The 26499-nt window shown below is 34.2% G+C and overlaps 3 protein-coding genes across 3 annotated transcripts; 2 read left to right on the top strand and 1 right to left on the bottom strand.

Moving 5' to 3' along the window:
• The first annotated feature begins 890 nt into the window (after positions 1–890).
• Positions 891–3116, top strand: LOC18031965 (putative pentatricopeptide repeat-containing protein At5g52630). Its single transcript, XM_024182855.1, has 2 exons — positions 891–2716; positions 2944–3116. Coding segments are annotated over exons 1-2 (1725 nt in total). The 5' UTR covers positions 891–992; the 3' UTR covers positions 2945–3116.
• A 4972-nt stretch (positions 3117–8088) lies between these two features.
• LOC18031980 (cysteine-rich repeat secretory protein 3) lies at positions 8089–9776 on the bottom strand. Its single transcript, XM_006420276.2, has 3 exons — positions 8664–9776; positions 8378–8491; positions 8089–8268 (listed from the first exon to the last, which is right to left on the bottom strand). Exons 1-3 carry the CDS (start codon positions 9421–9423, stop codon positions 8261–8263), a joined length of 882 nt encoding a protein of 293 aa, XP_006420339.1. The 5' UTR covers positions 9424–9776; the 3' UTR covers positions 8089–8260.
• Positions 9777–13652: 3876 nt separating this feature from the next.
• On the top strand, positions 13653–18505 carry LOC18031988 (TLD domain-containing protein 2). Its single transcript, XM_006420275.2, has 8 exons — positions 13653–14002; positions 15101–15573; positions 15669–15741; positions 15850–15930; positions 16096–16159; positions 17360–17447; positions 17558–17642; positions 18231–18505. The coding sequence occupies exons 1-8, from the start codon at positions 13907–13909 to the stop codon at positions 18267–18269; spliced, it is 999 nt and encodes a 332-aa protein (XP_006420338.1). The 5' UTR covers positions 13653–13906; the 3' UTR covers positions 18270–18505.
• The last annotated feature ends 7994 nt before the right edge of the window (positions 18506–26499 follow it).

The following is a 26499-nucleotide window of genomic DNA, read 5'->3' as shown; positions in this document are numbered from 1 at the left end:
CGTAGTTCTCTGTTATGATGCTGCAATTATTATGAGCAAGTGCATAGCCATAAAAATTAGGAGCAGGTCGCAAACAAATACTCACTCCATTGTAGTCATGCAATCAAGTTACGTGCTTTGTGCTTACCAGAATATTTTAGTGTACGGAATCTTGTTTCTTTCTTGCATTTGCAGATTGATGGCACATACTGTTTGTAGGCCTGATGTTCCTTAGGTTAAGACTGAAATCAAGTGAATGGCCATCGCATGCCTTCTTGTTTGATTGAATTTTCTCAAGAGCTGGTGGCTGACTGACCTGTGCTGCGGCACTGGTTTAAAAGCACTCAAAATCACCTTAAAGTTTTGGCGAAGGTTGTTTCCTGGCTGCATTTTCTTCGACATCGTGAATGTAAAAGTCGTTCAATCTTATCAAGCACTTAGCTTTGTCAAGTCTTCCTCATTTAGCAATCCAAACGTCTGTTCTCTCTTATTGATGTAGTTTCTCAGTATCTTTAATCAAGAATATTTTATTCACGGGGACATCTTAAATTGAGCTTCCCAGGTTAACATAACTTTCCCCCGACTACACTTAGCAAATGCCATTATGAGGTTCATCGTGAAAGTACAAGAAAACATTCCCGCTGATGGTTGTGCACCCACTTATGCACTGCCAAAGCCGGTGGAGAGAACATGATTTTTTGCAATGGTTAATTTCAATTCACCCCTAATAAATTGAGTATAGTAAAAATAATTTTTTAATCAAGGTGCCCTCATGTCTCATTTGCGGATTTGCCCTTATTTTTGAAAGAGAAAAAGTAATAAATCTAAGTTTACAATAATTTGAGAATATTTTGAAAATAAATTAATTTAATAGGGTTTACATTTTCATCTTATCGAATGCATAAAAGAAAGCAAGCATGAACCATAACAAACCAGTTCAGTTGCATGGCGCTTTGTGAATCATACTTGAGGAGCAGACCAAACGTTAACGAAACAAACTCACTTTCAGTTGCATGGCGCTTGACTTGAACCAGCAGCCACAGCCACAAAACACGAGCACAGACCCACGAATCGTACACGCAAGAGCCCTAAAATCATCACAAGCAGACCGTTCCATCTACAACAACCTAATCACCCACTACTCCAAATCAAACCTCCTCTCCTACTCCCTCCGCCTCTTCAACCATATCCCATCACCCAACATCGTCTCATGGACGGCCCTGATCTCCGCTCACTCCAACTCCCCTCTCTCCCTGAACATCTTCCTCTCCATGCTCCGCCACCCCACCCTATCATTTCTCCCCAACCAGCGCACTCTAGCCTCCCTCTTCAAAACATGCGCCTCCCTCTCGCACGCCTTCCTTTTCGGCCTCTCCCTCCACTCCCTCTCCCTCAAGCTCTCCCTGTACGACAAGCCCTTCTGCGGCTCCGCTCTCGTCCACTTCTATTCTCGGTTTCGCTCACCCGACAATGCCAAGAAGGTGTTCGATGAAATTGGCGAGAGAGACGTCGTGTGCTACGGGGCGATGATCGTGGGATTCGCGCAGAATTCGCGGTTGGTGGACTCATTGTCGGTGTTTGCTGACATGAGAAGTGCCGACGTGGGGTCCACGATGTACTGCTTGTCGGGGGCGTTGCGTGCGGCTGCTGAGCTGGCGGCGATGGAGCAATGCAGGGTCATTCATGGACATGCTGTTGTTTCTGGTTTAGATAGGAATGTGATTGTCGGGACTGGATTGATCGATGGGTATGGGAAAGCTGGGATTGTTTCTGATGCGAGAAGGGTGTTTGATGAGAATCTAAGTGTGTTAAATTCCATTGCTTGGAATGCTATGATGGCTGGTTATGCACAACAAGGAGATCAAAGTACGGTGCTTGAGCTTTTCCATTTACTGGAAATGAGAGGTTTTGCACCTGATGAATATAGTTTTCTGGCCGTTTTAACGGCTCTATGTAACGCGGGTTTGGCTGGTGAAAGTGAGAAGTGGATAGAGAGAATGAAAGTACGTTATAAGTTGGAACCGGGATTAGAGCATTATACGTGTTTGATCAGTGCAATGGGAAGAGCTGGAAGATTGGAGGATGCAGAGAGGATTGCAATGGCAATGCCATTTGAGCCGGATGCAGCTGTGTGGAGGGCATTGTTATCGTTTTCTGCAATACATGGAAAAGCAGATATGGCCAGTAAAATGGGTAAGAGGTTAATAGATATAAACCCATATGATGACTCGGCATATGTGATAGTTGCTAATGTATTATCTGGAGTAGGAAGGTGGGATGAAGTAGCGGAAGTGAGGAAGGTGATGAAAGATAGGAGAGTGAGGAAAGAAGGCGGGAGGAGTTGGATTGAAGTGAAAGGAAAAGTTCATGTGTTCTTGGCAGGTGATAGGATGCACGAGAGAACAGAGGATATTTACGCGAAGTTAGCAGAGTTGATGGAGGAGTGTGAGAGGTTAGGGTATGTACCGGTTTGGGATGAGATGTTGCATAATGTGGGAGACAGGGAGAAAAAGGAAGCTCTTTGGTATCACAGCGAGAAGCTGGCATTGGCATTTGGTTTAGTTAGTGGAGCTCCAAGAGGGAAAACTTTGAGAATTGTTAAGAATTTGAGGATTTGTAGAGATTGTCATGAGTCTTTTAAGTACATTAGTAGAGTGGTAGAGAGGGAGATTGTTGTGAGGGATGTTAACAGATACCATAGATTTTTGAACGGTAGTTGTACCTGTGGAGATTTATGGTAATTTATTTAAAGTTAAAATGTTTTCAAAGCTTTTCTTGCTTTGAATTTTATTTTTTCGTTATAGGACCCACTGACCCATTAAATTCTTTTGAAAAAATTCTATATTGTTATTGTAAATGCTTTATATCTTTATAAGAACTTTGACAGTAACATCATAACATGAACTGGGAAATTTTCCAGCCATATACACTGGTTTTCGACATCTAAAGCTTTCTTTGCTACAGAATGAGCAGCTACATTACAGCCCCTTGGAGCAAATTGGATTGATGCTTGGCTCTGGATCCTAAGCTTTGTCTGGATTTCTGCAATAATCCATTCTATTTCTGTCTTGCTTTCCTTTCTATTTAATGAATGATCCACCACCTCCTTTGAATCTGACTCAATGATCATTGGCACACAATCCACCTGTTGAGCAGTTTGAATTCCAAACAAAACAGAAAATAGAATTTAAAAGGAGCTTAATACTATATTGAAGGAAAAAAATAAGAAAAAAATTTTTTTATTAAAAATATTGAATGAATTTTACACTTTTAAAAATGAACTAACGAATACATACTTGGTTTTTCTTGAGTTTAGAAATAGAAAATAGAATTTAAAAGTAATACTAAACGCACCCATAGTTTTCCTCAAACTTAATGTCTATTGCATGACTATCAAGTTATGTTTGACATGTTATTTTAGTGTCTATTGAGAGGTCAAGTATTCTATAATTTATAAATTATATTTGTGATTCATTCTTTGTATCACCTGCTTGTAATATTTGCAAATAGATTTGGAAGATTCTATCTAAACCCTACTTAGGCATTAATTGGCATTTGAGCATACAATAATAATGACTACATCAGTTTTAAAAAACATATATATTTTCTGAAGATTTACAATCTTAATATGTTCACTGCATTTTTTAGGTACATTCTATGTACTCTTTTCAAATTTATTTGATTTCAATAATAAAATATATATCTAATATATAATATTGGAGGAAACTAATATATAAAATAAATTTTCTTTTTGGAAGATGTATGCATCCATCTTCGTCTGACATATAATGCGATTTGTTAGATATATTGTGTGATATAGGATTCTCCCTCCCGATTGAGATATTGTCTATTTGGCTCAAAGAATTAGCTGAACTATCAAAAGTTTGCAACGTGAAATGCAATGAAGTCCAATTAAATTATTTCATGAGGAAGCAATCCAACAATGAAATGGCTCCTACTACAAATTTTTCGGGTTGTAAAGCGCATTGAAATTCACTAAATCTCCAAAATGCCCAAAAAAAAAAAAATCACAAATGTTTGTGGAAGGGGTCAAACTTATAGAACTAGAATGATAAATAAACTATATTATTTAAAATTCTATTATTAGGTACAACGAAAAATTATGTTATTATAAAAATAAAATTAAAAAAATAATAATAATCAAAATTAGAAGTACATCAAGTATGTCATGTAGATCATGTATTAACCAAAAAAAAAAAAAATTAAGAAGCACAATCATATATGAGTTATTAAAGTTGAAAAAGATATGAGCAGCATTGTTGTACACATTTGAATTAATGTGTTGATTTGAGTGATTGTGAGTGATTTTGAGAGATAAGTTTACAGGTGTTAGTGGGAAGAAAAAAAAAAGTATACTCACATGAAATTATTTCTTGATATCTTCAAATAAAAGAATTTTGGACCTTTTTACACCGTCCTTGAATTATCCAAGTAGATAACTAATTGTAGGGTATATCCACATAATTGTTGAACTATGTATTAGAGGATATTTAATTAAAAATATTTCATCTAGAACCAGATGTGGTAGTTATCGGTGTTTTTCGTTCTTTTCATATGTTTGTTAAAATTTTCTTTTAATTTGAAGCCTCTATACTGCACACATGAAAAATGTGTAAAAATAAGATTTATTTAACATATTATCAATTATTTTATTATGTAGTAAAAATATGTTAATTTACTAATAATAATAAAGTGTTAGTTTATGAATTTATAAAATAATTTTTGTTTATTTGAACAATGAGTTTGTATTTTTTGTTGAATTTTTGTCCTTAAATAAAAGAATAAATTTAATTACACACTTAAATAAATTAATATTTGTTACTCCACCCCAACAGTTTAAATAGTTATTAGCATACGTCCGTATGGTTGACATCTTTCATTAACTTAACTAAGAGAAAGGTAAAAAAATTCCAAACAATTACTCTATTTAAAAATAATTTAAATATTTCCTTAGTTTTCTTTTATTTAAAATAATTCAAAAAAATTTTCTTTTATTTTACTAGTGTTTGTGTGTGTAAAGAGAATAAGTACTTTGAATTCTAAACAAATCATGACTTTTAGAAGCATTAATCCAAGCTACAGACTGCAGCATCAGCCGTTGGATGTGGAGTGAGAAACTAAACAATAGAGAATCGGATGGTGGGATGACGGGAGATGTTTGTTACAGAATCTGTACCATAGACAGGTCCTCGTCAATAGTATTTCAAAATGAAACTTTTTATGAGAGAGACTGATTTTAACTGGTGAAAAGCCATCGATGATGTATATTCCATTGCAATTTTTTAATTTATTTGTCCAAGTGTGTGTTGGCAAATTTGAATACGATTTTATCTCCATTATTCATTATATTTTGAACTACTAGTAAAAAAAAAAAAAAATTTTGGTTATTGCGAAATACGTTTCTCTTTCGTATGTGATGGAGATTTAACAATCTCTTTCTCTCACAACTGTAAAAGCCAAAAGAAACGGACACAACAACAGCTGTAGGCCTGAAAACCGCGAGGGTGGGACCCACGTATTGCCTGGCAGCGTACTATTAGTCGTTCACTTTTGAATTGATAGTTACTTGACCAAAATCATTCGATCCGCTGGTTGCTGCTGTACACAACCGTCAGGCTCCCATTGATTGATTAACAGTTCATCAAAATCTTCAAAAAAAATAAAATAAGATGAAAATAGTATATCAATATCAAAATCATCATTTATCACTGCGTAAACGTCCACGTCAAAGGCTCCGTGTACATAATTTATTGGATTCTGTAATTGCTTCAAATGATGGACTTAGCAAAAGCAATCTCTCATTTTGTCCGCTTTTTTCTTTTTTTTTTTGGCCTGCTAAATTTGGTCAATGATAGAACACATGAAGGAATCTCACTTTTATTAATATTAGAAACTTATTATCTTACATGATAACGTAAAAAACATTACTCTTTCACGGTCGTTTTATAAAAATTTAACGGTCATAGAAATACAAATTAATAAAATTATATTATTTTCACAATCATTAAATTTTCATTAAACGGCTATAAAAGATAACTAAAGTCTTAATACTAATATGTGTTGCCATAACAGAAACGATTTAAGAACAGTAGACTTGTTACTAGTAATAATATTAATATAGACTAGAGAATTCTCATGTGCATTGTAGAGATTGAATTTTTCTCCTAAAAAAAAAAATAGAAGCAAAATTGATATATTCTAATCTAAATTTTCGAACCAAGCCATCACAGAAACGATTTAAGAACCGTAGACTTGTTACTAATAATATTAATATATCGTAATATATAATGCTACAGGCTACACCTTCGATCGCATGCATATGTGATATGCCCTCAAGATTGGAATAACGTCCAAAACAATGGCAGCTTAATACAGCCCCCAATTTCTCAACTTCGAAAGGCACAATTATGAAATGCAAGAATTTTTTAGAGAATCATAAGAAAAATTATATTTAAAAAGAAAGAATTTCTCTTATCACATGGCACATGTTATGCCAGCACCATCTGTCGCTTTGGCGTAAGCATCAAACAAAAGACAAATAGCAAATGGACAGGACAGGCAGTGGCTCTGCATCTGTTAGCCCACAAATGGTACATGAATACGATTGTCTCATTCAAACAAGCTTCACTTGGCGTTCCAATACCATAATGTCAAATTTGAGCAACTACTGACATGGACGTGGTTTGCTTGTTTAATGAGTTTGGGAATCACTTTTTGCACCAATTTCTAGTTGCTTGGCACAAGCACTTTTTTGAGAGTTGCTTTTGTGATCAAGATGGAAAAAGGAGACACGTTGATACAATCACTTACATACCGTCTTAGTTAATATTTTTGCAATTAAAATTACACTAATTTCCCCTTAGATGCAAAGTATAAGTAGCTTAGATACACCACCCGAGCCATAGGTCACTTATCCCGTGTTAAAACACTTTTCTGCCGTCTTACAGGGCAGATGGCGGGAAGAGTTGAAAAAATTATAGAATACTTCTAATGTATTACAATCGATTGATGCACGCATGACATGTACAATTAAATTTAATATAACTGTTACATGTATGATGGTTTTTCAAACAAAAAATACATGTCATTGCATCATTTATTTGTTATATGACTAACATGGTACCCCTGATGCATTCTAGAATTTCTCGGCACAAAATTGCCAAAGTATGCTCGGTGGACCTGAGTTATAATATCACCTAGTCTAACTATCATAAATGTGTATATTAATGAAAACATAAGCGGAAAATAAAAGGAACATACGAGTCCAAGCAATCGGGTCCCATAAAGTTTGTGAAAGGAAGCAAAGTATCATAAGCTTCTATAGGCATTGCTAGAGACAACAAAATTTGCTCGCAGCCAAATACTGTTGATTGCAGCTTAGCTGTCTACCATATTCCCCAGAGAACATGAGCTGACTTAATTATAATAAAGTGGGAAAGAGAATTTGCAGCCTACTCTTACTGATTCTGCTAATAATTTTGAAACAAATCCTGTGATTCAAGATCGACAAGGTAAAAGTGGTTGTGATAAAGAAGTAAAGTAAAAGTCACTCGGTCTTTAAGGTTACTATCCTGAAAAAGCATATAAAGGTTTGGAGTCTATCTATGCTTACCTTTTATGTTATGTTAACTCTCCCAATGAACTGCATCAAATCAAAAGCCCATAATGCCATAACGGTCATCAAAACTGAGTGAATAGTTTAATGGACACCGTAAAACATTCTGATTTTTGCTTAAAATAAAGGCATCTACCATTGGTAAAACCAACCATGAAATACATAAATAATATAGTCAACATCTATGTATGTATTTGTGGAAAGAGAAAGAGAGGTGCAACTTTCTAAAAAGCATAAAGCAGTGAAGAAAATGGGGAAGCATTAGTATGGAGAAGGGGGGAAAAGACACAAACACCCACATGGCAATGAAGCAAAAAATAAACAAAATGCCAACCAAGACTCCTTGAGCATTACTCCACCCCTTCTCTATAATGCATGACGAAGATTCAATTTCAATTTCACATCCTCTTTTCAACTTTGTGAAAATTTGTAATGTAATTTACTTCTCATTCCCAACAAAAATCTTGACCAGCTGTAACATCAAAACCCCACATTTACTCTCCCTTTCATTCACCGACTCTCCTATTCATTAGTCATTACAAAACCCAATTCTAAAGAAGAAACAAATTGTTGGATTGAAAAAAAATATTTATATCCACCTCGAAAAAGAACACTGCCTCTCTAGAATCCACTGCCTGGTCTCTCTCAATAATCTGCACAAGATAGCACATTCACAGGTGTAAGCAATAGCAAACATAACAGATTCTAATATCAATTCAACGCAGAATAATGAGATTCATCTGATGTTCTAAATTAGCATACCATCATGTTTCTTCACCAAATTTCTTGCAAACAACAAGCAAATAACTACAAATCCAACTCCTGCTGCTCCTCCTAGAATTATGGCCACTGTTTTTCCTGTATTTGGTCCTGGTCCTACACCAATCAATGAAACACACAGATCCCCAATTTAACATTTAGAATATATTTCCAACAAAATATATCCATTCAAATAAGAGGGGGAGGAAAGTGTTCAAAGTGAAATTAGCAACTAGTCCGTCAAATTAGATCCACAAATCAGAAAAAGGAGATTAGATAATCTTTTTACCTGATGAATCTGGAGAAGACGATGAAGAAGATGATGACTGTCTCCTTGGGACCCCATTTGGATAATAACTATAACTAATAAAGCACTTGTGGAGATAAACTTGGCCGGAAATAGAGCTTCCACATTCAACCTGAGCTCTTTGAACAGCACCCTTAACACAATCACCACAATCCGAATCACCCAAATCACCCTCACATTGAGCCAACAGGTAGACAGATTGATAGCTTGTTGTGTAGAAACCATGGCCACTGACCACACCATTTTCCATCGCTTGAAGTGCAGCATCCCTCCTCTCTTCAAACCCACTACCAGCCACATTAGTGGACCCACAAGTCTTGAACAGCATCTCCAAGCCCGAAACTTGAGGAAAGCCTGAAACTTCATACAACATGTAGCAACCAAGTAGCTGAACTCTAGCAGAGATGGTCTTGCCACACTGTTTGTCTGATAAAGTCGGCAACTTGCTCACACAGTTGTAGCAATCACTGTTGCTAAGGTCTCCTCTGCATTGAAACAGACCACTAATTGAAGCCTGGCCGGTTCCCGATGAGGTTTTGAAAAATTTGGTCTTTGTGGACTGTGAAACCAAGGACCCAAACAGAGCAGACAGAGCTTGAGAGGAAACTGGATCTTGAAAAAACTGCTTGGCACAGCCCTTGTACACCAAAGTGGTGTAATCAGTATCAGATTCAGCAAGATTTGTGAAGAAGCAAAGTAAAGAAAGAGTAAGTAAAAACTGGGGTTTTGAGCTAAAACCCATTTGAGGCAAGGCCTAAACAGGATCAAATCATGGCAGTTTTATGAGTGTGCAGGAATGATTTTTAGTAATTTTTGGACGATTTTCAGAGGTGGGTTTTGGCTAAAAACTGAAAGTAAAAGATTGTAGGGTTGTAGTTTGATGCTTAGGCTTCAGCTTCAGAGTTTATCAATTTTTACTTTTTCTCTTTATAAGCTCAAAGAAAAGTGTTCTTGATTTGTGGTGATTTGGGAAATAACTTTCCGTTTGGATGGCCTAGTTGTGCAAAAATGAGAGGGCATCTTTTGCGCTGCACAAGAGCAGCAGAGTACAATGTCGATCTGATAAACTAGAGATAAAATATTATTTTTATTGAAATTCTGAAGTGTTTTTTATCATTATTTAATGGGTATGTTTGTTTTTTGATTTTATAATAATATATATTAATATTTGAAGAGAATGAGAACAAAATGGTTAAAGTAGAATACTTTTTAATAATAAAAATCAAAATTATTTTCTTTCTTAAAACAAGGTGTGGAGCGGTGAGGAATCTTTATTTTTTCTGGGAGAGAAGAGTATGAAGTTTGACTGAAAATTTAATAATGCAGGAGCTAGGGTTTGAACTGGGTAGTTTCTGTTTGAATCCTTTGAATCTCATTTAATTTTCAATTTGATTCTAAGGGCACATGAGGCAGCCCTCAAGACACAAGAAATATTTGATTCTCATAAATATGGAAGCCTGCCATCTTTTGAACTTGAGACATGAAGAAAAGTCAGGATAGAACTCTTTAATCATTTATGAATGATCTAAAATCAATGCACAGATCCAATGTGATCCTTCTGATCTAAAATACCTACTTTGATCATATTAACTCCAAAAAAAAAAAAATCCATTCCCATTTAAGTCTCTTTTATATATATATATATATATATATGTTTGTGTGTATATGTATGTATGTATAAAAGGATTGTTTACATCTAACAAAATGTAAAGGATCATTTTTAAACTTCGATTTAAAATTGAAGAAGTTTGTTCTTAGTCTGACGGTCCAAATCCAAGACAAAGTTAATTTTTTAATCAATTTTTTTTCTTTTTTATGTAATATTTGTCACATGTTTGAATTAGATAAAGTCTTTTATATTGTTCGTTTTATTCTAGGTGATTATTAAATTAATTGTGGAATTAACAAAAGCAACCACAGCAATTGAGCTAAATTCACCATTGACATTGATGCTTCAACATAGCAAATGAATGTGAATATGCCATATTTGAATCATCGTTCTCAACTATTGTTTATAAAAGAAAGAACATCAAAACAACAATGACCCATATTATAAATGTGATGGTGTATATATATTATTAGAAACTATATTTGATAAAGTTGGTATAAAAGTATGCTTGTATTATCAACACCACCAAATCACAACATCGACAATAGTTCATCAATTATAATTGAACAATAATAAATAAAGGTATAAAAAGATTATGTTGGCATTGCTTTTTGGAAATTTTCACCACATAACAGGCCATATATGACAGATTTATAGTCAATCAATGATGAAAAAATGCCCACAAATTATTGCATATTAGTTTAGGAACAATTTTAACTTTTTTTTTTTTAATTTTAGAATGACTTCACCTTCATTATGAAAAAGTAAATCATTTAGTTCTTGACATGCTTTAATGAAGATACAAGATACTGTGAACTATTTGAATGTGCAAACATAGCCCAATGCTTTTGGTCAATCATAATAATTAAATGTATGTTTATGTGTTAAAATTTTAGTGAATGTCTTTCCTTTAATATTTAATGTTAAATGTGCTTTACGGAGAAAAAAATCAAAAGTGATAATCAAAGGACTCGTTAGTAATTTTGTTTTTTTATTAATGTTAAGATGTTTATGGGTTAATTTTTTTTTAAAATTAAAATAAGAAAAAAGAAACTATATATTTCGATTTTTTTTAAAAAAAAATAGGTTACTGTGTTTGTATGAAAATGTGATTAATATATAAATACTTTTTCCAAATCCGCTTTCATCTCCCAAACGAGTCCTAGCACCTCAAATTGGACATTAGGCTTTTACTCTTATTTGCACCTCTTAACATTCACTGAAGATTAACAAGAGCTTTTCCTAGAAGCTGATTTGAGAATTACTTTTCCTAGAAGTTGCTTTTGGATGATGGCATCCAGTGAGAGAAACAAAAGCTTTCTCGACATTTTTGTGTATTAAATTTAGCTGTAAAAGTCATTCAACAATTGCACTGCAATAAATCTTAGCTGATAAGCATGACTTAAATGTTATTAAAAATAATAGATGTGTTATCATATGCTTGTGGTTATCCATCATAATAGAATCAAGGTGGCTCATCGTTAAGATTTGATTAGCAGATATCTAATGAAATAGTCGCTGGAATTGAAATCTCATTCAAAGAGAAAGATCTCAAATATCTTATCCGTGTATTAAATAAGACAACTAGTAAAATATCTTTATTTGTGGTCCGACTATGTTGCAACTGTGGTACCGTGCCACAGTTGCAACCAGCCATTAAATCCACTTGGATGAGGGGTGCAACAGTAAATCTAAGTGGATCTAATGATTGATTGTAACTGTGTCACGGTACCATAATTGCAACATAGTCAAGTCCCTTTATTTAATGATAAAATAAGATAACTAATAAAAGATCTTTATTTGATGCTATTGAATCAGCGAAAGCCAATATAGATTTGGAAGGTATTAAATTAAAGTAGATTAAGAGCTTACTCCACTTGTGATGGAGTCTAATTCATTTAATGTTATTAGCATCATGTTAGGAAAAATTAGTAGCAATTTGGAGATTAGTGGGGTTATATATGATATCAAGGCTCTTATTTGTAATAATAGTTTTTTATTTTTTTGGTATAACATGAACCTAAGGTCTTGTAACTCAGTGGCTCACTAAGCTGACTCGATCGACCAACATGGAAGATAATTATAATTTTGGGTGGCGCACTTAAAATTCTTCATCAGTTGAATCTACGAAGTTGCATTTTTTTGAGACATAAAAAAATGGTGTTTTTTTTTTCAAATTTCGATCATAGTTTTTGGATTTAAGTAAACATAGTTATTTCTAGCGAATTGAATTTTTTTTAGGCGAATCTAGTATATCAATTATCAAATGAATAGAACTGAAAATTTAGATCAAAATGATGAGATTCACGCACTAGAAAAATAGTTTTTTCCTATTATTGGCACTGGCTACGACGGCGGATAAGAGAGTGTTATTTTTGCTATTTTAAATAAAAATTTTAAATTAAAGTGATAATAAGTTTGATTAAATAAACATTTTGTGTTAAACAATATAGTTTATTTGAAAACAAATTTAAAATAAATATAATTAGTTAAATATTAAAAATTAGTGACAAGTATTAAAAGCCAAAGGTTAAAATTGTCCAAATAAAAATTTGTAATTCATTTCTCTCAAGATTTTTTTTTACCATAGTGACCAATGTTCTCCTATCCTTTTCGGATAAAGATCATCTTTTGATCTGATCTCTCATAAGTTTTTAAAAAATCTTGTGTCACGTGTCTTTAAGTAATAGTATTTGAGTAGGATTTAATTTCTTCATTTTCTTTATTTATTAACTACCAATCACTTACATATATTTTTACACAAGAAGAGATCAAAATCATGAGAGAATCTTAATCCTATTCTTCGCCTTCTTCTCTTTTCATTAACTTTCAAAAGAAAAAAAAAATAACACATAAATAAGCGGTAACAGCATAAAAAATAATGATGATAATAATAATAATAACAAATAAACGGTAACAAACAATGGCATCGCTAATTGTGTTTCATTTCCAAATTTCAAGCAAATTCTTGTTAGCCTAATCTAACCGAATTGTGTTTATGTTCCACCCTTGTTTTACCAGTTTCACAATCGGATCAGAATTCTCTCCTAATCTGAACACTCCTCTTGTGCCACCTGTATTTTAATGATAGTGGATGATTATAATTTAAATATATATATATTTTTAATTTATTAACCAACAATCATATTAAAATAATTTGTTCAGATGAAGATACGGATCCTAATCCTTCGCAATCCGATCATTTTTCTTCCGCGTGTAGCAATGCTATTGGTCTTAATCAAACCCAACATAAAATCTGAGCCGTTGCCAATAAAATAAGGATCCAAGGGCCCCCCAAGCTCTCGTAAAATAATATGAACTCAGTTTTGGTATCACATTTAATATTCCTGATTCCTCCCAAACCTCCCCTTCTTACAAGACCGTTGTCGGTCTTTTGTCCCACTACTTCCGTTCCGTTTCGTTTCCACCGACTCAAAATTTTCTCTTTTTCGTTTTTTTACTTTTCTTCTCTTTCTCTCTCCTTAAAACACTCACACATTACGCATCGATACACATTAACGAAAACTACCATTGAAGCTGACGCTACCGTTGTTTCTAATCATTGTCTTATTTATTTATTTTCTCAAAAAACTAGAAAAATTAAAAAAAATTTAAAATGTATTCGATTAAAGAAAAAGTAACGGAGAAGCTATCTCGTCTCTTCGCTGATTCTCCCAATAATTCCGTTTCTTCTCCCTACGACGATCCTCAGGTACTCGTTTTTTTTTTTTTTTTAAATCAATTCAGCGATCTCTTCGTTTATTTCACGTATTACATTTTTTAAATAATTGAGCTGCTTTTATTTTATTTTTTTATTTTTGTCGGTGTATAATGTAAGATCTGATTGAATTTAAACAATGTGGATGAGAAGCTGACTTTACTGTTGATTGACATGTGCCTAGGAATGCTTTTTGGAAGTTGATATTGATAATATAAATTGAATTTGGAAAAATAAGAATTAAAACTTCAATATTATGTCAAAATTATTGATAAACTTCTTTTCATTTGCCTTTTGAAATTAGTTTCATGATTATACAGTTAGGAATTTAGTTTCAAGGCCTGAATGTGATTCGATTTTCGTACCATTTTGTGATTCTGATGATATCTGTTTATTATTGTATTAACATAATATGGAAAAGGGAAAAAAATATATATGTATTTGTCACGATCCAATTTACAGTTTCTTACATTACAACATTTTGTGTATGATTTATTTTTGTTGGTCGCTAAATTTTGAAATTCTTGCGAATATCATATTAGCTAATAAGACGTACTTACACTCAAAATTGTCATGCATGATGTTAAAAGTGGAAGTAAGGAGATCCATTTGTTTCTTGGGAATGTAATTTCAAAGTCCTTAGCTTGTAACAAAAGATGCAGAGACTTTAGTCTGTTTAACGGCAGTTGGTCCTTAATCACAGCAGTGGAGTTAATAATCTTAAACATGTCATTTTTGTATGTAGCAAACAACATAGTTCAAGTTTACTAGATACAAATGAAACTCATATATGTACATGCTTATGCATTTTTTTCTTTTCTATGAATGTATATGCACATTTGTACATATGCAAGTACATAAGAATATGTATACAAATGGCATAGAGAAAACCAAACTTGCCAAGTTATGGAAGTATGCCATCCATTTTAGTTAAGAGGGCCTTTTCTTTTCCTTTTGGGATTATAAACATTAAAAAATTTATTGTCTTACTTTTGTTTCATTGTTTTTTCTTGTTTTCACGGATTGTAATGGAAGAGATGTTGTATATTTGACTGGTAGTAATTTGTGTTGTTATGATTTTTAAATGTCTAGGCCAGGTCATACTCTAAAGGGGGGAAATCCTTGACGTCATTTTTTTCCTTCATCAGCCCTTTGGCTAGTTCTGATGGATCTAAAACAAGCCAACAGCACCGTGGACTTAAAAAACTTCGATCAATTCCTTGCAGACAAATTAGTGACGATTTTGATCAGAAAATTGAACCCGCGGATATCTTTGAAGAATGCAGGACCGCATGTAGCCCAGGTATACAGAATAATGAAAATAGTCCATTAAGCATGAACAAGCAAGGTAGTGTTAGTGTTGATGATGATGACAAGGACTGTGCATGCGGAAGTACTAGTAGTGATTCTGATGCATATGCCGAAGCAACTGACCTACCTAGTCCGACAAAGCTTTTATCTAATCTAAGGGAAGACTCTGTTTTTATTACCTCAGAATTATATGAATTCTTGCAGTCATCCATCCCTAATCTTGTCAAAGGCTGCCAGTGGGTTTTATTGTATAGGTAAGTCTTGCTAAAATTCAGCTTTTTGTGAAATTGGCCTTTTGTTCTATTATCTGGACTTTGATTCAGTATTAATTCTTTCGAATGAAGGGCAGTACTTTGAAACATGGTATATCACTCCGTACCCTTATTCGCAAGAGTGCTGACCTTTCTGGTCCTTGCTTGTTGGTATGTTAGTGTCTCTTTCTACTGAGTTCTCGTAACACAAAGTTAATGATGTGGTCATCTGAAAGTATTCAGTAATTAGATATGCGCATTTTGCTTTGATATTTCTAGGTCGTTGGAGATAGGCAAGGTGCTGTATTCGGTGGGTTGCTAGAATGCCCTTTGAAACCCACCCCGAAGAGAAAGTATCAAGTAAGTTAATATGTTTTCACTGTTACAAACCTAATTTACATTGCATGTGCTCTTGAGGTTTACTTTGCTCTTTTGCATGCCTGGCGTGTTTCTGTGCACTGTTATCTTCCTTAATTACAATTTTGTGAAATCTCTTTACCAAATTTTTCTCTGTTTTGGTGATAGGGGACAAACCAAACATTTGTATTCACAACAATATATGGGGAACCAAGGCTCTTTAGACCAACTGGTAAGCATTTTCATCTACTTTTTGCTTATTGCATAATCTTTTCCCAAAGCTCCTCAGAAGTACATGTTGAATTAATGAAAAACATATGGATGAGTAGATGCCATTTATCACCTTAGACAGCAACATTTTGGTAGGCTGTGGAGCATAACATTAAAACTTTTCTTCAGGAATGTTATGGTCAGTTCTCTTGTATAAAGCACTAGGATGCCTTAGTTCTCTTGCATAAAGCACTAGGATGCCAATAATATCCATTGCCATCTTAGTCACTTTTTCAGAACTTCATTTCGCAGAGGTGTTCTTTTTGTACCTACTCTTTGCATTGGCCTTGTAATGAATGAGTATCCTATCATGCCATGTATGGTAAGGTAAAATTAACACATTTGTGGAAGCTTGGGAAATTATATCATGTTAAACTGATGGTTAAAAAAGCAGGGAACAGCATGTGTTTTCTGTCCATCCATGTGATCAGCCATTGAAAATGTTTTTAACATGACAATGGAAGAGTAGGATTGTTCTTAAAAAAGACTCTTAACCAGAGTTATGCTTTCTTTGTAAGTCAACACCCCCATATATAAAATTTTAACTAACCCTTTTCAGTGATGGCCAAAGTTCGATCTTACTATTGTAATTTAAAAGAATTGATCAAGTTAATAAATCTAGGACAATAATGCCCTTAAATGCAAGGATAGCAAATTGTACAAATGTTAGGATGAGCTTTGAAACTGGTTTTGGAGCACTGTTGGTCATGATGTGGCCTCTTGTATGTCCGCTTCATATGAGCTGAAAGGCATGAGAGCTCTGTAAGATGTTATGCAACAATTCTGATCCATGATTACTGTGCATTAGGAGTCTATGCTGCTAGCATCCATGTTAAAACTCTGCGGATACTTCTTTTCCATTTTTCACTTTAACATTTGAGCATTATATGTGATCCATCTTTAATATCAGAATCCTATTTGACTATTATATGTTGTATCTTACAACCTCAACTGAAAGATCATTTCCCTAGAAAAGATAAAATGAAGCTTTCATTCGTGATATTTTACTTAATGTTATCTTGATATGGTATCTTGGTGGTTGAATACAGTTTTAGGATTTATGTACTTGCAGTTTATTGAAAGATTATTTCTCAAGAAGAGATTAAATGAAGGTTTTGCCACATGCTATAAAGCTAATATTGTCTGTTATTTGTGGAAATAGGTGCCAACCGATATTACTACATGTGTTTGAATGACTTACTAGCATTTGGTGGAGGTGGCAACTTTGCTTTGTGCTTGGATGGAGATCTGTAAGTTTAATTTTGTAAAAGTTCCCATTTTGAAGTTTGCTCCACTTCTTCAAGGTTGTTAAGTTTTTATAGTTTCCTGTTGTCTGAATTCCTGTCTTTGTTGTGAAAAGGTTAAGTGGAACTAGTGGAGCTTGTGACACTTTTGGGAACTTATGCTTGGCTCATAATGAAGATTTTGAGTTAAAGAATGTTGAGGTAAGTCATATTATAAGCTATCAAAGCGAGGAAATAGGGAACTGGCTCACGTATAGTGTTTGAAGTGGGGAAATCCAATGCATGTTCTAGCTCATGACATTCGTTGACTTAGGCCTTTAACTACATAAACGTCCTACTTAGGGAGTTTTTTTTTTTTTTTTTTGAGACTTCAATTTTTTTATCTACAACTAAAACTTGAATCATAGGGGCTGCTGCCAATACTTCAAGAAACCCTCCCTTAATGGGGTATTAAATCCTAGGTATTATACCCTTTTCCAAGATTGGATGAATCGGTACTGGAACTGGAATTTCATGACCTACGCTCATCATTTTGGTGTTGAAACTTGGAGTGGATGAATCCACATATACCAAACACCGTTTTAGATACAGAGAGTGACTGAATACAATTTCATTAAGATGCGAAAAATTGAACTATGAACACCGTTTTAGATACAGAGAGTGGCTGAATACAATTTCATGAAGATGCGAAAAATTGAACTATGTTCTCAACGGAACATTTTAAGTTGTAAAATTACTTGGACTTTTGCCGCATATATTGTAACATTGTTTTTCATTAATCTTGTGCAGCTCTGGGGTTTTTCACACGTATCTCAGCACCTTACCTGATGCAAGGTTGAGAAATGCTTCAATCATCTGTATTTTTCAAGAACATTAGCATCATAGTCTTCATTTTGTATTTATCATCTCGCCCCTTTTGCCCCCTCCTTTTCACTCAAGGGGGCACTTTTATTAGATGTAGTGCTCAGTTGCCCATTTTCCAAGTTGTTGGGTTTTTAATTGTAATGCTCATAATAATATAATCGTATAATTTGTAGTAATTTTGTATGTCCGTGAGGATCCGAGATTCGATCTAAACCTTTTCATTTGATTCACGTTATGTGTAATTTAAATATTATATAAATTATAGACAAGAAACGAGCAGAGCCATTATCTGTTTACACAGTTTCATCGAATTTTATAAAAAGCCAATTAAAAAAAAAACCGTTCAGCCTTTAAGGAAAATAAAAACCGAACCAGAGTCGATAGTCTAGTTCAATATTGGTTTTTTGATTTGATTTGAGGTTTTCGGTGACGGCCGCTTAACGGTTTAGATTAACAAATCGGTTTTTCAGTTCAGTTTAACCAGCACTTACTATGGTCAATGTATAATAAAAAATAAAATAAAATAGTTTACAAATTTATATTGGAGAAAGAAATTGCAAGAATTTTGGATTAAAATGAAGAATCTTCAAAATTATTGTCACTATTTTTAATAACTAATTTTGTTTAGCTTAGAATGTATATCAAATAAAATGTCAATTCAAAAAAACCGAACTGAAACTAAAAAATCACGTCGAACAAATTTTTTTTCTGATTTCAGTTTGGTGTTGCCCACCCCTAAATAAAATCTTGTTGAACTCCTCACATATAATTCTCTTTTGTTATAAGTTCTAACAGCATAGTTGAATAGTTTTCAAATAATTTTATTTAACTCATAATCTGTGTTCAAATCTTATAAAAAACAAAAAGTAAAAAAAAATAAATTTACATTTTACCCGTCCTCTATCTTTTGTTACAGGCATTTGACTCATATACTATAATTACGATTTCTTTTTGTCATAAAAATATTTATTTTCATTCCCAACTCTTTTTTGTATTCTCAAATCCCCACTTCTTGCTTTTCAATCATTATGAACTTTAATTTTTTTTTCCCCTTAAAATAGGGGTATTAGGGAAATTGACGTAGACATTATCAGAGAAAAATACTTTCTTAAATTTTTAATTGGGGTATATATAGATAAGGGTCTGTAACTTGTGAGTGGACTATTGAGATCGCGTGTGTATTTTGATATCATTTTGGTATCCGATTGTTTAAAAAAAAATCCAAAAAAATCCACAAATCTGATTTGGTTTTCTAGCTGAACCAAAAATCAAACAAAAAAGATGAGGGTAATTGTATAATTTTCAAATTTTTACACGTATCTTAATTAGATTGGCGAGCTTTATCTTTATCATAGACTTGCACACGCGCAATTAGTTAAAGAAAAAGATATCAAAATGGGGGGTTTGTGATGATGTTTTCAATTAGGATTTTGCAAAATTACAACCTATGTAACTTATAATCCTTGCAAAACATGTAAAAAAATTAGTAACATGATAGTGAAGTCCATTGCCATATTACATGGACAGTAAGTTATATTGGTTTTAATTTAACAAAACCCTTTCAATTATAGTAGGATATGGATTGAAAAAAATATATATAGTAGGATAAATTAAAACATAACGTCACGGGATGAGTATTTTGTGCAGCAATTCGTGTAGCACTTAGACAATTTCTATCATAAAAGTTGTTAAATAAGCCTATTGAATTTCTCAAGTTAGGCAAATAAGATGTTTTGTGAAAAAGTTATAGAGAAGAAAGAACAATGTGGCCATATAGAATTTTATTACTCACTAAAGAGAAAATACAATAGAGTTGTTTACAAGAGTGCTCGAGTTACTTGTGTGTTGTATGTGAGTGTGTACTGGTGTGGTGTTGTGTATTATGCAAAATGGCAGGGGTGATGACCTATTTATAGTGTTGTTAGCCTAGTTTTAGAGCTCAACGTGTAAGTTGCAACTTGGCTAAAAATCTAGATAAGAACTAAAGTGTAAAAGTGTAGAAATTTTCAAAGAATTCACTTGTTGAGCATACCACGACTGGCTAGCTATGTGAGGCAGCTCTTCTACTGACTGCTAAGCGCACTCTATTTATGGACAGACTTTTACTAAACGTACCTGTGCGTACGCGTCAATTTAACCTCCATTTGCGGGGCCTATGACAAAAAGGTGACTTGTGGGTTACAGTCAAATTCCCCTTCTATCATGCATTTCACAAACCCTACATACTACACAAGTTTGCAAACCTAACAGCTTCAATTTCCAAGTTCAATCAACGTTGCTGTCAAAATTGCAGTCGCAAATTAAAATCCAAGCTGTGCAACAATTAACAGCAAAAATTATTTTCTTTAATTTTTCCAACGGATAAGGAAAGATGGGAATTTTTTTAACGATTCAGGGCTTAAGCTGGGAGAAATGATGGAGGAGCAAGCGCTGGTGCCGAGTATGAATACTTGTGCGCCGGTGGAGTTAGATGAATGCATTCTGCGGATCATCCTCCGACTAAAGTCACATCTTCAAGGTATCCTTTTTTTTAAATAAATAATTTGGTTTTTATTTAATAATTTAAATAAATGCATGAATTTTATTTTTATTTATATTTTAAATAAAATCTGCTTCTGGATAACAGCTGCACTGCTAGGTTCAATGTTGACTTCGAGACTTAACAGTCGACCGTTGCAATCAAGGTCGATGTGAGTTATAATTAGTTATAGATTAGAACGATCATTAACTTAATGATAAACAGTAAACGAAGAATTTGGCAAATCGATCCTCAAAAACCTTTGACCGTGCCTGCGCAATGCCCGTAAGCTCATTTATTATTAAAAGCAACCCCAAGAACATATCCAATCTCCAATGGTGTTAGTAAACAAACTTGATAAAAGTAAATTTTTAATTAAAAGATAAGGAAGATAAACACTTTAATACAATGTATTTTGTTATGTACATTAATTTTTTTTTTAATTTTTAACTTAATCTTTACTAATTACTATATTATAATAAGGGGTCTTTTACTAAATAAAGACTCAAAAATAAAGTAAATGTTGACTTCGAAACTTGCTCGCTCCCTAGTAAACTTATTCTATAAAAGCAAAAACACATAGGTGAGAAGCTAACTCTTTAATTTCACAAACCCATAATACTATCACGGCTGTCAATCTCTTCGTCGCCATTACTCCAGCACCCTCGTACTCACTCTTCAATCTGATGTTGTTGTGGTGCTGCATTTGATATTCTGTTTTTGGTGTTTTTGTTTTCTAGGATAATGAAAACGTAAATCAAGTTCCTATTCTCAGTTCCCTATAGAGTACGTAGGATTCGTAGAATTCTTTGGTGATCCTGGCCCATTCAAAACAAAATTCGGCATAAAATTTAGTCTTGATTTACTGTTTGGGATAGAAATTGAGACGTTTCAAAATCCCGATCGAAATCTCGAATAGTCTGAAATTTGATTTTCTAAAAGCGAATGACAAGTTGCTTTGATGAATCATTTAAATCTGATATGTCCGTCATATGATATTGAATCGTAGGAATATCATCAATAGGAGTACCCAGTGATTACTTTATGAGTAGAACCATAGTTGTTGAATCGACACCACAATTTGCCTGGCGGATACTATAAGTTATACCGCTCACCCAAACTTACTTTGACTTAAAAGGGTATGTTAAATCAAAGAAAAAAAATTCAAGAAAGATAGAAACGTGATGATACTTGAAATTAAGGCTACCCGTAGGATAAGATTGTTGTGCGCGGAATGCGAAATCAAGCGCACCAAATAATTATAGAAAAATAAAGGCCACAATTATTTAACGTGGTTCGGTAATTAAACTTACATCCACGGAGGCAAGAAAAAATAATTGTTTATTTAACAATTAATAGAGTATAAATATTTGAGTAACGAATCTCACTTCCCAGAAACCCAAATATACTAAGTACTCTCAGACTCTGCAGGAAAGATAAATTCTCCAGACACATTTCTATCAAAAGCTTAAAAACTTATAAGTTTAATAAATTTTTGGGATAAATGAAATGAATGAAATCTTTAACTCTTTATAGGAGAAATGAGTTACTATGCAAAGAATAAAATAATTGAAAATATAATTTTTAATTATTATTATTTTTCAAACATTTTGGCTTCATCCACTTTCTCCATTCAAACATTTTGGCTTCATCCCTTTTGTCCATTATTTCTTTTCTGCTGCAAAATCAAATTCAATTTGATTTTGCTTCTTTACAATTGTTGGCTGCAACCAACAATTTGTTTGACTTCAACAAATCTCCACCTCGGCGAAAATTTGTCTAAATCTGAGCCGACTACTAACGAACCATCATCCCCAATATAATCCTTCAATAAGGATCCAGAATGGCTGTGTTGTTTCGACTGCCTACGTACCCAAAATTTGGGATCAAGCCAACCGTAGTTCATAATTCTCTAAACTCAACGCATTCAAAGAATTAATTTCAATCCGTATAAAGATTTACTCAATTTGCGCACACAATTCTCCTTTCCAGCAACTTTGGAAACATAAGGCTGAGCTATATAGATTTCCTCCTCCAAATCTCCATGCAAGAATGTCGTCTTGACATCCAATCGAGCCAACTCTAACTCATTCAACTACCAAGGCAAGTAGGATACGAATGGAAGTATGCTTTGCAACTGGAGAGAACACTTTATTATAATCAATATCTTCCTTTTGAGCAGAACCTTTTGCTACGAGTCTTGTCTTGTACCGAAGAGTTGTTTGATTTAGAGATCCTTACTTCTTGGTGTAGAACCATTTATTGCCAATAGCTCTTTTCCCCTTTGGTAACTCCACAAGTTCCCAAGTCTGGTTTTGATGGAGAGATTTCATCTCTTCTTCCATGGCTAACTTCCATTGATCACCTTCACTGCTGCGTAATGCTTCACCGAAAGTGTTGGGGATGTCATCATCAATAACTGGACGTGCATAGGCTACCACCATATCTTTAGTAAGTCATCCGGGTTTCTTTATTTCTATTCTTGGCCTCCTTGTTGCTATAAAATCATTATTATTTACATCATCAATTGTTTCTTCATTTTGTGGGACATGAGAAGAAACAACCTCTTCTTCAACTCTAGGTGTCACCTCCATTGTTGAACTATTTTTTGATGTAGAACTAACTGGTACATATAGAGTTGCATCAAACTCCACCCGCTGCAATGCCTCTGTGGTCTTGTTCTCCACCTGTTGGGAAATTGAAGCTTTCATCATTGAAGCTTCATCAAACGTGACATCTCTGCTGCACACAAATTTTTTATCTTCAAGATCCCAAAGCTTGAAGCCCTTTACTCCACCTTTGAATCCCACAAAGATAGCTTTTCTAGCACGAAGATCCAATTTACTATCTTTGACATGATAATAAGCTGGACACCCGAATATACGAAGGGAATCATAGTCTTGTGCATGCTTTCCAGACCACATTTCCATAGGAGTTTTACCTCCAATTGCAGCAGAAGGCAACCGATTTATCAAGTGACTTGCATAGCTCACAATTTCAGCCCAAAACTTTTTATCTAAACCAGCATTAGATAACATATACAATACTTTCTCTAGCAAAGTACGATTCATACGCTCAGCCACACCGTTCTGTTGCGGAGTATATCTCATCGTGAAATATCTTTTAATACACTTGTTCTAGCATACTTGCAAGAATGGATAAGAAGTATATTCACCTCCATTGTCAGAACACAATACTTTGATCTTTCTGCCAGTTTGAGTCTCTACCAGTTTCTTCTATTTCACGAAAATCTCTAGAACCTCATCATTTGCTCGCATGGTGTACATTCATACACGTCTAGAGAAAGCATCAACAAATGTAACAAAATAATGTCTTCCACCAATTGATGCAGTCTTGGTTGGTCCCCATACATCACTGTAAACATATTCAAAGATCTCACGAGTATCGTGATTAGCTGTACCAAACTTGACCCTTGTTTTCTTGCCTATTACACAATGCTCACAGAAATTTAATTTACAGGTTTTAGTACCTTTTAAGAGTTCGTGCCTTATCAAAGTTTGCAAAGACTTCTCTCCAACATGTCCTAATCGTACATGCCATAGCTTGGTGGTGTCACTGTGTGCCTCAGTAACATTTGCTTCATCAGTTGTACCTCACTTCAAATAGTACAGATTGTGACGCAGAACCCCTTGCAGAATCACTATAGCCTCATGTGTAAACTTCATTGTGTCATTTTCAATGGTAATCTTGTAGGCTTTAGCTTCCAAAGCACTCACAGAAATTAGATTTTTCTTTAAAGCTGGAACAAAACTAACCTCTTTGAGTTCTCTGACCATTCCATCGAATAGTTTGAGTCGAACTGTACCTATCCCCATCAAGCGACAAGGTCGATCATTCCCCATCACAACTTCACTAGATTCCAATTCGTTGAAATCTGTAAACCATTCCCTAACAGGACACAAATGGTAGGTTGCTCCAGTATCAAGTAACCATTCACTTGAACTTGCAACATACGTCGTAGACGTAATAGACAATGAGTAGTTTGAGTCTCCTTCCTTACGTGCCATGTTTGCTGCTACTGATTTCTTCCAATCTCTATTTTGAGCCTTTGAACAATCTTTCCTCCAATGACCCTTTTCATGACAAAAAGCACACTCGTCTCGAGCTATATTTTTGCTTCTCGATTTGAATCGAGAATTCTTTCCACCATGCTTCTTCTTTTTCTCCATCGCTCAATCTCTGCTCACCAAAGCTTCAGACGATGCTCGTTCAGAGTTTTTATCATTATTCCGAATCTCCAAGTTAGTCAATGTTGTACAAACATCTTTGAAGACGATCACACTCTTCCCATATATCAAAGTAGTCACAAAATTATTATATTCCTCTGGTAGTGAGTGTAACAGAATCATAGTCTTGACTTCATCATTAATATCTTTATCAAGATTCTTCAAATCAGCTAGTAACTTTTCAAATCTTAAGACATGATCATGCATTGACACCCCATACTTCATTAGAAAGCCATATACTTTGCTCATTGTATGAAGACGATTTTCAGGACTTTTCAGCATATACTTCTCCTCCAATGTACACCACAAAGTCATCGCACACTCCTCATCTTTCACCAAGTATTTCACCTCCTTGGTCAAACAAGATCTGATCTAACCACAGGCTTTCTCATTCATACAATCCCAAATTTCTTCATCATACAAGTGTCTTTTATTTTTCAGAACAACATGGAGATCGATTTGAATAAGGGCATCCATAACTTTGCGCCTCCACATGCCGAAGTTTATTTTCCCATCAAACTTTTCAACATCGATTTTCTGGCCTCCTATAACAGGTGTTGAATAGCGATTTGACAAATATCGCCTCCCACCTGAAGTGTCTCCTGAAATAGTCTCGGTAGATCTCTCCTCAATTTTGGAAGTTTCACATTCTACCATTTTCTCAACGAACTATTTCCACTTGAAAAACAGTCTCTATGATGTTAATTTCGCGTGAATAAATGTATCAGGAAAGTTCCCAGGAGACTAGACGGGAACTCGGTCCCAATTAAAAACCAGAATCCTTAGACTCTTATCGCCTTGTTGACAAAACTTTCATAGACATGCAAAAATACACACTACTTACAATAGACTGTCTCTCAAGTATAAATGGCCGTCTTCACTGTATTTGTAAATAGTATTGTATACGTGAACAATACGTATCCCCCAAGTACAAACCGTCGGCTCTGATACCACTTGTTGTGCGCGGAAAGCGGAATCAAGTGCACCAAATAATTACAGAAAAATAAAGGACACAATTATTTAACGTAGTTCAGTAATTAAACCTACATCCACGGAGGTAAGAAATAATAATTGTTTATTTAACGATTAATAGAGTATAAATATTTGAGTAACGAATCTCACTTCTCATAAATCCAAATATACCAAGTACTCTCACACTCTGCAGGAAAGATAAATTCCCCAGACACACTTATCTCATTTCTCTCAAAAGCTTAAAAACTTATAAGCTTAACAAATTTTTGGGATAAATGAAATGAATGAAATCTTAACAAATCAAATATAGGAGAAATGAGTTACTATGCAAAGAATAAAATAATTAAAAATATAATTTTTAATTATTATTATTTTTCAAACATTTTGACTTCATCCCCTTTCTCCATTCAAACATTTTGGCTTCATCCCCTTTGTCCATTCTTTCTTTTCGGCTGCA

The sequence above is a fragment of the Citrus clementina genome, unplaced genomic scaffold (genome assembly GCF_000493195.1).
Source record: "Citrus clementina cultivar Clemenules unplaced genomic scaffold, Citrus_clementina_v1.0 scaffold_9, whole genome shotgun sequence".
Taxonomy (NCBI): Eukaryota; Viridiplantae; Streptophyta; class Magnoliopsida; order Sapindales; family Rutaceae; genus Citrus; species Citrus x clementina.
This window is presented reverse-complemented; position numbering and strand designations above follow the sequence as displayed.